At 43.1% G+C, this 15,002-nt stretch overlaps 1 protein-coding gene across 2 annotated transcripts in view; it reads left to right on the forward strand.

The window, feature by feature from the left end:
* The window catches only part of LOC118362673 (potassium channel subfamily K member 10-like), a 30,861-nt gene that overhangs the window by 2,678 nt on the left and 13,181 nt on the right, over positions 1-15,002 (forward strand). For both annotated transcript variants that reach the window (XM_035743210.2, XM_035743209.2), the window contains exon 2: positions 4,396-4,808. In XM_035743210.2, coding sequence (XP_035599103.1) covers positions 4,396-4,808 — 413 coding nt within the window. The remainder of the gene's footprint in view (positions 1-4,395; positions 4,809-15,002) is intronic.

The raw sequence follows: 15,002 nt of genomic DNA on the forward strand, positions 1-15,002 counted from the left end.
GAAAAAGGAGGACCGAGGACGCCTCCATTCTCATCGATGGGGCTGTAGTGGAACAGGTTGAGTTCCTTAGTGTCCACATCACTAACAAACTATCATGGTTCAAACACACCAAGACAGTCGTGAACAGGGCACGAAAATACCTATTCCCCCTCAGGAGATGGAAAAGATTTGGCATGGGTCCTCAGATCCTCAAAAAGTTATACAGCTGCACCATCAAGAGCATCATGACTGGTTGCATCACTGCCTGGTATGGCAACTGCTCTGCCTCAGGCCGCAAGGCACTACAGAGGGTAGTGCATACGGCCCAGTACATCACTGGGGCCAAGCTTCCTGCCATCCAGGACCTCTATACCAGGCGGTGTCAGAGGAAGGCCACAAAAATTGCCAAGGACTCCAGCCACCCTAGTCATAGACTGTTCTCTCGGCTACCGCACGGCAAGCGGTACCGTAGCGCCAAGTCTAGGTCAAAAAGGCTTCATAACAGCTTCTATCCCCAAGCCATAAGACTCTTGAAAAGTTAATCAAATGGCTACCCGGACTATTTGGATTGTCCCCACCCCACCCCACCCCACCCCCCAATTTTACACTGCTGATACTCTCTGTTTATTATCCATGCATAGTCACTTTACCTCTACCTTATTTGTTATATATATTTATTTATTTTTAAACTGCATTGTTGGTTATTAAGGGCATGTAAGTAATCATTTCACTGTAACATTTCACTGTTGTATTCAGTGCATGTGATGAATACAATTTTATTTTAAAGGGATACTTCAGGATTTTGGCAATGAGGCCTTTTATCTACTCCCCCAAAATCAGATTAACTCATTGATACCATTTTTATGTCTCCGTATCCACTATTTAGGAAGTTAGAGGTAGGTTTCGTGATCCAATGCTAATTAATGATTGGAAGGTCTGTGGGTATCTGCTAGCATGCAATCAGATACCCATAGACTCCCAGTTATTACGCTAATGCAAATTAGCAATTGCGCTGGTGCAACTTCCTTCAAACAGCATGCAGAGACATAAAAATGGTATCCACGAGTTCATCTGACTCTGGGTAGGTAGATAAAAGGTATCATTGCCAAAATCCCGAAGTATCCCTTTAAGACATTGACTCAAACATATGTTGAGCAACTGGATGCATCTGTTTTTTAGGGGAAATGGAAGGAGAACCAGTGACACGACTTCCACTTTTGGGCATTAATAAAGCTACACTCTGTCATAATTCCTCCTCCACATTTACTGGATCGGTTCGTCAAGATCAGAAGTAATTAAATGCCGCTCAGGCGTTTCTTTTACACCTGCTATGTTAGGTTACGGCTCTGGATAAGAGCGTCTGCTAAATGACTTAAATGTAATGATGTAAATGAATGCGTACACATTCGGGGATATCTGATTGGTCCAGAAACCGATGGGTTGGGCCAGAGCAAGAACACGTGGGTAAAGCGCTGGTTTGAAAATTCGTCATTGGCTTTGATTTTCTGATGGTTTAGAGATAATCCAATTGCTGATGACTTTGTTTTGTATATTGTCTCTAGTCACCACAAACGACTTCAATGATGGCAGTCTCAGACTAAAGTATGTAACGCATAGAGAATGATAGAGGCCTCTAGTGGCCAAAAGGCCGATTTAGCATGGGCAACGCCATTGAGGGCTTCCACCATTTTGATGTAGTTAACTGGGTGCAACTTCCAACTTTATTGGCTGATCCCTCTGAATGACCCCGTTGGAGTCATGTCCAACTGGCTCATCAGGAGGGATCAGCCAATCGTGAAGAAAACAATGGACTACTTCAAAATGGAGTTTGTCTCAATGGAGATGCCCCCTGTACTCACAGACGTCATAATGGGAACTATATAGGGATGCTCTACTATTCTTTGAGCTAACGACAGAGCGGCGGAATAATTGAGTTTGAGTAGTCAGGCTACTGTGCCCCAACAGTATACAAAAAGTTTAGGTGTCAGATTTAACACTTGCACTTTGTGTGGCTTGGAATAAGATATTTCTGTTGTAAACATGGACAGGAGGTATGAAATGATCATATCATGATCTCCGATCATCATCATAATGGCTTGTGGATGGCATCATCATATCCAGGATTTACCAGCCAATCAATCAAGAAAAAAAATCATCTTTATCATCCATGCAGTTTAATTTTGCTTTTCTTTGAAGATCCTCCAGTGCATCACATCACACTTATTTTTGTCCTGTCAGCTTTGTATTCCTCTGGTAACGTCTGGATGAGAGACAGAGAGAGCGGTGGAAGATGGGGAGGAGGAACGTATTGGATAAAAGCATTAGCCTACTCTCCTGCATAATCAAATCTTGTGAAACTATGGAATTCAACAGGAGGCGGGTTCAGTGCTTTGAATACTATTATATATTTTGTGAAAGCTGAACTTGGAGCATAATATTCATTTCAAAGCCACAGTAGGTTTCAAATCTAGATCGCCATTACAACCATGAGTTATGCTAATAATGATGGAACCATTTGTGATTGGAATTGAATGGCTATTTTTAGACGGATGCAGATTTAGTGGTAAGAAATAGCCCAACCCCTTTCATAAAGTACTCGTCCAAGTATGATAAACTGTAGTGCCCATTTATTCCACCCAAACGATGCAAACCAATTCATGGTTTTGTCAGAGGAGTCAAGACACTTGAATGGGTGGGCTGTAGAGTTGGATGTTCTATAATATCCATCAGCAGGCCCCTTTCTGTAGCTTGCAGGTCTGAAAATATTACACAAAATGTCTTCCTAAAAATAATCCCACCCACCCTAAGAAGTTAATTGTGAATTCCTTAATTGTGAAGTTACTCTTTTTGGGCCAGTTTCCCAAACTCCTAGTCTTGGACTAAAAAGCAAGCTCAATGGGGAATCTTCATCGAAAGTAGTTTTAAGTCCAGGACCATGCTTCATCTGTGTCTGGCAAACTGCCCTTATTGTCCTATAAATAGCTTGAAAATGTTTTCCTAGGCACCGGTAATGGTGGTAACTCAATGTGGCCACGTTGGTGTTGATGTTGGTGAATCTCCGGCTGTGTGTTCCCATCCGGAGGACAGTTTGGTTTGATCATTTTAAACTGTGATCCATGCCAAAGGATGGACTAACATGATTCCGATCCCTGTAAGTGAGTGAAACTTCCTTGATGTCCTTGAGTCTTCATGACAGGTTGTGTTGGTGTTCATACTAAAGGATGCTAGACAGTTGTTACAGGAACATAGTATGTGGTAGTGTAGTAAATGTATAACACAGTAAAATACACAAAAAGTACAGTTTAAATAGAAAAATACAATTCTTCACAAATTACACATATTCTCCCAGATATGTATTAAATTAATACATTACATATAGTATGCAAAGTATGACATATCCTGCAAACAAGGCTTCTTGTTGCAATTACACAAACACATCTTTAGTACAATAAGATATTTGCTTCTAGAATACTGACAGGGGCATTTTAGATTGTGTCACTTTAAAAATAAATAAAAAATGGGCTAGCACGTTACATAGCCATATGGCCAGTCAATCTCTCAAATTAAACAAAGAAGCACCTCCCTATGAACAATGAGCTCTTTTTAAAAAACAGAGTGTTAGGTATTGCATCATGGTGAAACCCTGCCAGGCCCCTCCCACCCTCCCTGGGGCTCAGTCAGAACAATCTCCCATAGGAGGAGATCTAAATATGGATGCCTCCTTGACAAAGTCCCCCACCTTGGGTGACCCCACCCCCCTCCCCATTCACATGCATTTATTGCACACCCCATTCGCAAAGCAATGACCCAGTGGCAGTTATCCCCCACTCTTACTGGCCACGCTTGTCTATTAGAGAGATTGAATCCTGCTTTCGGAGAGGAAAGCGTATACATTTTTTAAGCACACTCTTGTCAATGTTCTTAGTGTCTCTGTGTCAACAACAACTTGTCCTTCCCTTGATATCAAAACACCCACCGCATAATGCCATTTAGATACGGCTGTGGAAATTAGAATCGAGGTTTGAATACAAAACAATTGTCACTGTGGTAACATTATTACATATCGCAATGGCCTGCTGGGATCTCAGAGAGAGAGATGAAACGCTATTCTATCCTAGGGTGGAATGGGGCATCAGTCCAGGGCTGCAGGCTGAGTACTACACTAATGGCTTCTATCATTAGTCTGCTCCGATAGATTAATACAGTTATCCCATCTGCCTCTCCGTTAATGTCTAGAACTGCAGAGGACAATGCACCATACTTGAACTTTGACTGTTTTGGGGTATTATTCAGGGCAGGTAAGGTCAATGTCAACATTGTCAAAATGCCCTGTAATAACAAACTAAAATGCTATATTCCTAGAGGTTAATTAAAACAATAGTTTGCTAACACTATAACTCTCTCTCCTCCTGTTAGTGGCAGTCCAAACCAACTTGGTCCCTCCCAAGAAGGTCCAGTCAGGGATGGTCCAATCCAGCCCTGTCCAGGCCAGTGTGGCAGCCATGCAGAACCCGATGGGCTGTGATCCCAAGGGGGCCAACGGCCACTGCCCCTTACCCCGGCTCTCCGTCTCCTCCCGTTCCGCCAGCGTGGTGGCCAGCATGGACACCACCGGTGACCTCTTGGCCCTCCACTCTGTGATGAAGTGGAAGACGGTGGTGGCGGTGTTTGTGGTGGTGGTGGCCTACTTGGTGGGTGGCGGCTTGGCCTTCCGGGCCCTGGAGCAGCCTTTTGAGAGCAACCAGAAGGACAGCATCACCCTGGAGAAAGCTTTGTTCCTGCAGAGGCACCGCTGTGTAATGCCTGCTGAACTGGAGGCACTCATCAAGGTGAGTGTTGGTGGTGGTGATGGTTCACTACATGTGGACACCTTCTTGTCAAACATCTCATTCCAAAGTCATGGGTATAAAAATGGAGTTGGTCCCCCCTTTGCTGCTATAACAGCCTCCACTCTTCTAGGAAGGCTTTCCACTAGATGTTGGTACATTGCTGCGGGGACTTACATACATTCAGCCACAAGAGCATTATTGAGGTTGGACACTGATGTTGCACGATTAGACCTAGCTTGCAGTTTGCGTTCCGATTAAACCAAAGGTGTTTGATGGGTTTCAGGTCAGGGCTCTGTGCAGGCCAGTCAAGGTCTTCCCCACCGATCTCGAAAAAAACATTTCTGTATGGACCTCGCTTTGTGCACGGGGGCATTGCCATGCTGAAACAGGAAAGGGCTCTCCCCAAACTGTTGCCACAAAGTTAGAAGGACAGAAGCGTCTAGAATGTCATTGTATGCTGTAGGGTTAAGATTCCCCTTCACTGGAACTAAGGGGCCTAACCCGAACCATGAAAAACAGACCCAGACCATTATTCCTTCTCCACCCAACTTTACTCTTGGCATTATGCATTCGGGCAGGTAGTGTTCCCCTGGCATCTGCCAAACCCAGATTTATCCGTCGGACTGCTAGATGGTGAAGTGTGATTCATCACTCCAGAGAAGCATTTCCACTGGTCCAGAGTCCAATGGTGGCGAGCTTTACACCACCCAAGCCAATGCTTGGCATTGCGCATTATGATCTTAGGCTTGCGTGCGGCTACTCGTCCATGGAAACCCATTTCATGAAGCTACCGACGAACAGTTATTGTGCGGAAGTTGCTTCCAGAGGCAGTTTGGAACTCTGTACTGAGTGTTGCAACCAAGGACAGACCATTTTTACGCCCCACGCGCTTCAGCACTTGGCAGTCCCATTCTTTGAGCTTTTGTGGCCTAACACTTCGCGGTTGACCTACTGTGTAAATTGTTCCCTTACCTCAGTTCTTTTGAAGTCTTTCATAATAAACAAAGTTAAGTCTTGTTGTTGAAATCACAGCTAATATTGCAGAGAGGCTTGACATTTCTTTTGAAAGACTGTGCTAAAATAATTATGTTAGGACAGTGAGTGGATCTCTCTAGCTAACTGACACTGAAATTCATATATTCCTGCCCCAACGTGAGTAGTACTAGCCAGTTGGTCGGTGTGTACTGACGTGATGCTATGACGTCTCCTCTTTCCAAGGGTTATCACTAGTTACCACAGCCACAAATGGAAAAACCCTGCCTTTTTCAACAAGTTTTCTTAAAATAAGACTTTAAACAACCTTAATCACACAGCTAACCTTATGTCTAAATCTAACCTTAAATTGAGACTAAAAAGCAGAACATGTTCAAGAAATGTTTACAATATAGTTAATTTTGACTTTGTGGCTATGGTAACTAGTGACAACCCTTTGCAAGCGCGAGTGTCATGCAGTTTACACACCCGAAAATGTCATTATGTTAATGCCCAATAATGAGTATATGATCCCAGAAATCCTTGTTAATGTGTAATCGAGAATGTACGATCCCGGAAATACTTATTTTCATGCAGTGCATGGGAACACATCCTGCTGACTACCCCCTGGTCGGCTGTGTGTTCTGTCACGAACCGGCTCGTAGCCCTTAACAAAAAGGGAGACAACGCAGAGATCAAGCGATTACAAAAATATATTTTATACCTATATACAATTAATGATGATGTGTGTAGTCAGTAATGTAAATGAATGGTTTTGTGTATAGATGATGATAATGAGGGGTGCTAAGAGGTGCCAAAACAAAGGTATTTATCCCCGGGGACACACCCGAGCCCAGTTGTGTCCCGTTTAGCTGACGACCCGGCCAGCGCTGCCCACCGACATCCTATTAAGGAAAACAAGATCACAGAGAAAGAATTCGGCAGACTGAGTGCATCCACCCACAAGTTGAATGACAAATCCACGAGAGCAGCAGCCAGCACCGGAGTTGAGGTAAGCAACCTTTTTGCATCCCCAAAAGCCTGTTGACAGAGGAGACCAGACGAGACCAACTTAGCATTCAGCAAGTCTGTCATCAGAGTGATTACGGTAGAGAAGTTCCGACAGAAACTACAGTAATAACCAATCATTCCCAAGAAACCCATCAGTTCCTTTTTAGTAGTTGGCGGTGGGAAAGCATCAATAGCTACCACTTTAGCCCGAACAGGATGCACTTCACCCTGCCCAACCACCTTACCAAGGTACGTAACAGTCGCCTGAGCCAACAAACATGAATCCAGATTGATAGTGAGGCAACCAGCAGCCAGGCGGTTGAACAAGGCTTGACTAAGAGACAGATGCTCCTCCCAGGTATCTGCATAAACCACTACATCATCGAGATAAATAGCACAACCGACCAGACTGGAGACAACCCTGTTCACAAGGCGCTGAAAAGTGGCAGGTTCATTACGCAGGCCGAAACTCATAACCAAATAAAAGTACAGACTGGAGGGTGTAATAAAGGCAGAGATGTCACATGCCCTACTAGTCAGTGGCACCTGGCAATAGCCCTTTAACAGGTCAAACTTGCTCACAAACTTAGATGCTCCGACCTGATCAATGCAGTCCTCCATCCGAGGAAGAGGAAATTAATCTGTCTTAGTGACACTGTTTACCTTACAATAGTCCGTACAAAATATCTTTGCCCAGAAGCCCAGCTGAAGAAAGAAGACTGCAATATCAATCTCAGCATCCAGACAATGCTGTTTCGCTCAAGAAACTACAGAACCGCTGACGGATGGGGTCAGCATCCCAATGTCAATATCGTGTTCTATTAAATTTGTACTTGTAGGTGTATCAGAAAACAACTGGAAAACTCAATCAGACCGACCAACTCGTCCCGCCTATCAGCTGGTAGATGAGCGAGAAGGCTATCCAAAACATCCAGTGACTGAATTTCTCAATCTACCCTGCAGTACGGAATCGTCAGGACCAGGGACATCCTCCTCACCATGCATGGATCTAGCATGACAAAAAGAAGAACCCAGCAATCCAACAGTACCAGCCAAAATAACAGGTTTACTGTCCTCTGTGGACTCCCAGTTCGGCCCCAGAGGAATGAGCATCATAGGGCTTTAGCAGATTTACAGTTGGCACAGTTGGTGTGCAGATGGCACAGTTGGTGCGTTTTCCTCCATTCCGGGAAAACTAGATAGTTTTGCTCAGTGCACTGGTGCACAACCGTATATGGACCTTGAAACATGACTTGAAAAGGAGAACGAACAATTGGCAGCAGAGCAAGAACCTGGTCACCTGGACTAAAGTGACGAGGCTCAGGTCACCGATCAAATATTCCTTTCATCCTCCCCTGTAAAGATGATAGCTTCTCTTTAGCCATCTAACCAGCGGTGTACAGGCGTCGCCAGAAATCACACACAAGATAACAAGGACTGAGGTGGCTCAGGAGACTTCCAGTCATCCTGGAGGACCGCTCCTCCATCTCCGTACAATAAGCTCTCAACAAAGTGTTTGATGGAAACATTCCAGCTGTCCTTGACTCTGCGCCAAATTGTGTTTAATATGGAGCTGTTGGAGAACCTGAGCAAACAGATTAGAGGTGAAATTAGAACCTTGATCACTCTGAATGACCTTGGGGATTCCAAACAGCGAGAAACTGAGTCAAAGCTTTTAGCACAGACTTAGTCGTGATAGACCAGAGAGGATAGGCAGCAGGAAACCCAGTGGTCTGACACATCACAGTGAACAAGTAACTACTACCATTCTTAGAGTGAGGTAGAGCTCCAACACAGTCAATAATCAGATACTCAAAAGGCTGGCTGAGTACGGGTTTAGGAAACAGCAGTACCTGCTTAATAGCTTGATTAGGTTTACCCGTTAATTGACTGGTGTTACAGGTTGATGAAGGCAGAAACATCCCTCTTTAACCTAAGCATGTCTCAGTATGTAATTATAGGTTTTCCTCACACCCAGATGTACAACAACATCGTTGTGGGAAATTAATGCCACCTCAGGAAGCTTAGCTGGAAAAACAACCAGACTAATAACCTCCACCAAATCTACTATAAGGCACCCACGTTCTCATCAGAACATTGTCCTGGAGAAAATAGCCATGCGACATCTCCCAACTGTTCCACACCCACAGTTTGGTAATGAACTCTTCTCATGTAGAGTCAGCCTGTTGCTCCGTGTTTAGATCAGAGCGGGGCACAGATAACGGAATAACAGGGAAAGTAGTGACAGATTTCTTTGTAATGTCATCATTAGCCGACACAGTGACCAGGTGGCCACGGCTCATGGAACCCGTCACGAGCACGCAGAGAACACCTCTGCGTGGCTTAGTGGAAACCATCGGAAATGAAGACACGACAGGCCAGACACGCTCACTAGCCAAGTTAATCCCATGGATAACGTCGATTCCCTCAACAGGCAACGAAGGACACATCCCTAAAACAACCTCACCTTTCACCAGTTAAGAATCCAACATCAGTTTATGCAAGGGAATTGACAGCGTGTTCAAACCGATTCCCACAATTAAAACACTATTCCCCGAATGAAAACACTATTCCCCGAATCAGTCTCAGCAGATTGTACGAACCTCCTCGGACCATAGTGCCTTTTTGGATCATACAGCTGTAACTCAGAAAATGTAACAGAAACATAATGGGGATATCGTATGTCAGATCATGTCAGGTTATTCGTCTTAGGCAGCTCTTTTTCACTTTCAACTGATGAAACTGCAAATGTCACACTGTTTTGGTGAGAGTCTGCTGAGATCTTTGTTATTATCCTGGAAACAGATGGTCGTTACGGTAATTTGAGACAGAGTCAAGGGTCTATGTGTGTTGACCCTACCCTCAACACAAGCTATGGCTGCGTGTTTATGTGAATCCAACCAAATCAGCCAAGAACTCAGAATTTTTTGTAGATATCCACAAGTCTGGTTCATCCTTGGGAGCAATTTCCAAAAGCCTGACGTTACCACGTTCATCTGTACAAACAATAGTACGCAAGTATAAACACCATGGGACCACGCAGCCGTCATACCGCTCAGGAAGGAGACGCGTTCTGTCTCCCAGAGATGAACGTACTTTGGTGCGAAAAGTGCAAATCAATCCCAGAACAGCAGCAAAGGAGTAAACAGGTGTAAACAGGTACACAAGTATCTATATCCACAGTATAACGAGTCCTATATTGACATAACCTGAAAGGCCGCTCAGCAAGGAAGAAGCCACTGCTCCAAAACCGCTGTAAAAAAGTCAGACTACGGTTTGTAACTGCACATGGGGACGAAGATCATACTTTTTGGAGAAATGTCCTCTGGTCTGATGAAACAAAAATAGAACTGTTTGGCCATAATGACCATCATTATGTTTGGAGGAAAAAGGGGGAGGCTTGCAAGCCGAAGAACACCATCCCAACCATGAAGCACAGGGGTGGCAGCATTATGTTGTGGGGGTGCTTTGCTGCAGGAGGGACTGGTGCACTTCCCAAAATAGATTGCTTCATGAGGTAGGAAAATTATGTAAATATATTGAAGCAACATCTCAAGACATCAGTCAGGAAGTTAAAGCTTGGTCGCAAATGGGTCTTCCAAATGGACAATGACCCCAAGCATACTTCCAAAGTTGTGGCAAAATGGCTTAAGGACAACAAACTAAAGGTATTGGAGTGGCCATCACAAAGTCAATCCTATAGAAAATTTGTGGGCAGAACTGAAAAGGCATGTGTGAGCAAGGAGGCCTAGAAACCTGACTCAGTTACACCAGCTCTGTCAGGAGGAATGGGCCAAAATTCACCCAACTTGTTGTGGGAATGTTGTGGAAAGCTACCCGAAATGTTCGACCCAAGTTAAACAATTGAAAGGCAATGCTACCAAATACTAATTGAGTGTATGAAAACTTCTGACCCACTGGGAATGTAATGAAAGAAATAAAAGCTGAAATAAATCATTCTCTCTACTATTATTCTGACATTTTACATTCTTACAATAAAGTGGTGATCCTAAATGACCTAAAACAGGGAATTATTACTTGGATTAAATGTGAGGAATTGTGAAAAACTGAGTTTAAATGTAAGGTGTATGTAAACTTCCAACTTCAACTGTACATATGACATACCCACCAAGCAAGCCCAGGAGCCATGCTCTGTAATTCACGTGATGAATGAGAATAGCAGAGGCAAGCTTCACTTTTCTCTTCCTGAATAGGTTCTTCATTAGTCTCAGCTTTTAGGTAGTAAATGACCCCAAAGACAGAATCAACGCTGCTCCAGTGAGTATCGAGGTGCCCGTCTTTCTTTTGCCCGCTTTATTTATATTATTTCCACACCCAGTTACATTCAGATTAGTGGATCATCTTTTTCATTATCTCTGCAGTGGCTGATTTGAAAACAGGCGAACTAACCAACTGCTGTGTTTGTAGAAATCAATGGCAGTATTTCCTGAAGGAGGTGTTGACATAAAAAACATTTAGCATGGTGTGCCTAGAGGCTCCATTGGGAATCTATTATTCATTGCATGGGCTGCCAATCACAGACCTTCCCCATAAGCAGCAGCAGCAGCAGCAGCAGCATCAGCCAGCTGCATCCACAGCTGACCCAGCGGAGAGCATTTCTTCAGCATTACCTGTGGTTTATAATGGTATTGAGCAACTATAGAGATTATTTGTGAATGCCATAGTATCCAAATGATATCAAGGATTTGGAAGAAGTGCTATTTTGCTTTTTTTGCTTCAGTATAAAGGAATACATTGGAAATATGAGGTTGAGTCGGGGCTGTTGCGGTGACCGTATTTTTAAAACATTTTTATTTCACATTTATTTAACCAGGTAGGCCAGTTGAGAACAAGTTCTCATTTACAACTGCGACCTGGTCAAGATAAAGCAAAGCAGTGCAACAAAAACAACAAAGAGTTGCACATGGGATAAACAAACGTACAGTCAATAACACAATTGAAAATCTGTATACAATGTGTGCAAATTAAGCAAGGCAATAAATAGGCCATAGTGGCGAAGGAAATACAGTTTAGCAATTAACACTGGAGTGATAGATGTGCAGATGAGGATGTGCAGGTAGAAATACTGGTGTGCAAAAGAGCAGAAAAAACAAAAAACAAATATGTGGATGAGGTAGGTAGTAGGTTGGATGGGCTAATTTACAGATGGGCTGTGTACAGCTGCAGCGATCAGTAAGCTGCTCTGACAGCCGATGCTTGAAGTTAATGAGGGAGGTATAAGTCTCCAACTTCAGTGATTTTTGCAATTCATTCCAGTCATTGGCAGCAGAGAACTGGAAGGAAAGGCGGCCAAAGGGGTGTTGGCTTTGGGGATGGCCAGTGAAATATACCTGCTGGAGCGCCTGCTGCTGGTGGGTGTTGTTATGGTGACCAGTGAGCTGAGATAAGATGGAGCTTTACCTAGCAAATACTTATAGATGACCTGGAGCCAGTGGGTTTGGTGGCGAATATGTAGTGAGGACCAGCCAATGAGAGCATACAGGTCGCAATGGTGGGTAGTATATGGGGCTTTGGTGACAAAACGGATGGCACTGTGATAGACCTTATCCAATTTGCTGAGTAGAGTGTTGGAGGCTATTTTGTATTACCACCACACCAGCAGGTGTCGTATTACCACCACACCAGCAGTCATGAGTCATGACCGCAGTCTAATTCCAAGTGACCGTTGGCGTCATGGTAATCTCCTCCTCCTATGCGATTTGTACATTAATGGGGCTGATGCATTTGTAGTACCCAACTCGCTAACGATCGGCAGGACTCTAATGGCCTTGTTCCTCTAATCCCTCTGACGTCAATGCAAATGATATGTGGATCTTGTATCAAAGTTAAACACAACATAATGGCCAATTATTTCTAAGGTGATGATTAATTCAAAGCATTTAAGACCTTGCATGTAGAACACGCATACGCATTTTGGAACTTATGCATACTGTATGCATAGGCCAATGAGCCCAAGCCTGAAAAAAAGCCTAAATTAAAATAATGATTGTGCCGTTATACAACACATAGCCTAATAGCCTACCACTTAATACGCACGGCAGAAAGACACTTTGGTACATAATTGGTCTTGCCTATACTCCAAAAATTGATCAAACTATAGTGATTGCTTTTGTGTGGACTGTATTATTATGTATACTGGATGGGCTGGTTACCTTATGCTACGCTCCAAACGTTCTATCCATATGGCTGGGATAGAATGTAGGCCTTACAGGCCTTGGTGATGCTGTTGGTTCATTGATTGTGCAGGCCGGCATACTGAATTAGCCTAAAACTATAGTGAATTTGTATTTTATTTTAAATTGACTAGTACTATTTTCTAAATGAATAGGCTGACATTTAGCTACAGAATATCTCACCGCCGTGCGTTTCCATCATCTCCTCTCTCTCCTTCATTCCTTTATCAAATGTACAGTTAGAGGGGCTGTAAAGAGTTTAATGAAAAATGTTTTGTTGTAAAACATTTTTTTATACTATCAATGTTCCTGAACTGATTACACTTAGTTTACCAAATGAAGCGCTGGGTAGGTTGGCGAGCCCATGGCATTCAGAGTTTTGGTGAAATATCACCTGTCACGTAGCAAAGGCTACTACTCAAACAGTGGTTGATGCGTGGTGTGAAATAAGGGTTCTTATAAGCCCAGACATTTCTATATGCAATCTGGTGTGAACGTTTTAATGGTAGCCACGAGAAAGAGGAGGATCCCAGCTGCTACTATATTTATTTCTCAGGTGCTAATTAATATTAAGCACATTGCCTACCCGGCATGAGTGAAAAAGGAAGCATGGGAAAGTGCAGCCTCCATTCGCTATTCGAGTGCATACTGATGACATGTCTTTTCCCCCTGCCCATTGCCCTGTCCATTTGATAATGGCCCATTCTAAATCCAAACTAATTTCACATATTAGTAAAGACAAGATTCAATTCAGAATAGTCTCATGGGTGAGAGTATTATTACTTGATGAGAGAACAGCGTGTGCAGCCTGACTGACGCAAGGAACAGAGCGCAAGCTTTTTTTGTGACTTTTTAAATGAATCAATATAGGCACATCATGCAACCCATATGTGTTTTGATTTTTAAGACATTCTAAGGATTGTCATTCACACCTAAAGTTGCCAAATAGACTAATTGTAAATCTAGCGTATAGGACCTGTTTCAAATGATCACCTTTATGCTCAACATAGCCACCTCAGTAAGGAATGTGAAGAATATCCTTTCTGTTTTAGTCATCAAAGTTGAATTATATTCTTCCCACTATAAAGTTATATAATATAAAATAATGGCTTGGGATTTATAAGCATATCTTGTCTGCTAAATGAACTAGCCTACAGCCTAGGCTGCCAATGGCATGGCAAATAGCCAGATAACATACATGTACTCACTGACTCAAAATATGCTATTTTGTTCTTCTGAAATACATTTTCTTCATATCATAATGTTTCTTTATACCTGCCTAAAATAAATAATGGATTTATTGTGATGGTGTATAAAAAAATACCTTTAAATTATTTTTTAAAATGCACACATCAGTGGCTTGTATGTGTGGAGGCCTGGAGTTGCTAAACGTGTTTATGTGAATTAACGGTCAATTAATGTGGGACCGGCAGTCATTTGCATGACAGTTACCGGCTGACAAAATTTCAAGATAGCCACAGCCCTAGGTTGAGTCACTCCTTAATTGATGACGGAGCAAACAAAATGCATTGATTTCCAGTACATGTTGTCATGACGTGCCCCTTTTGGGTGAGGATCCTAGCCCGCCCCTCTCTCTCCCACCACAGGTTTATGTTGGTTGTAAATACCGAAACTCCTTTCCCCACAAAGAGAGACACTTGGACATCAAAAGGATAAATAATTGAACAGTATTTCCGTAGTCCAAGCAGTTGGAGTGGTCCGTGGACACTTAAGGAACAGTTATGTCGAGTGTGTTTCATTTGGTGACCTCATGAAGGACAGGAAACACACATTACTGTTTCTTTTTTTGTATGCACTTCTCAATTATCGAGTTTGCATCTGAATGTTGTATAAAATAAACGATTGTGCATAGGAATACATTTGGAAAGATGTCATGTGATGTTAGTCTTCTAAATGAGAATTGTTTTTCATAGTAACTTATGATCAGTCAGTGGCCACGCCCCCGTGAGCACACACATTTACATCGGTGTCACGGAACACCCCCTTTTGTACTCCA

This window comes from Oncorhynchus keta, chromosome 29 (assembly GCF_023373465.1).
Source record: "Oncorhynchus keta strain PuntledgeMale-10-30-2019 chromosome 29, Oket_V2, whole genome shotgun sequence".
NCBI classification, from domain to species: Eukaryota; Metazoa; Chordata; class Actinopteri; order Salmoniformes; family Salmonidae; genus Oncorhynchus; species Oncorhynchus keta.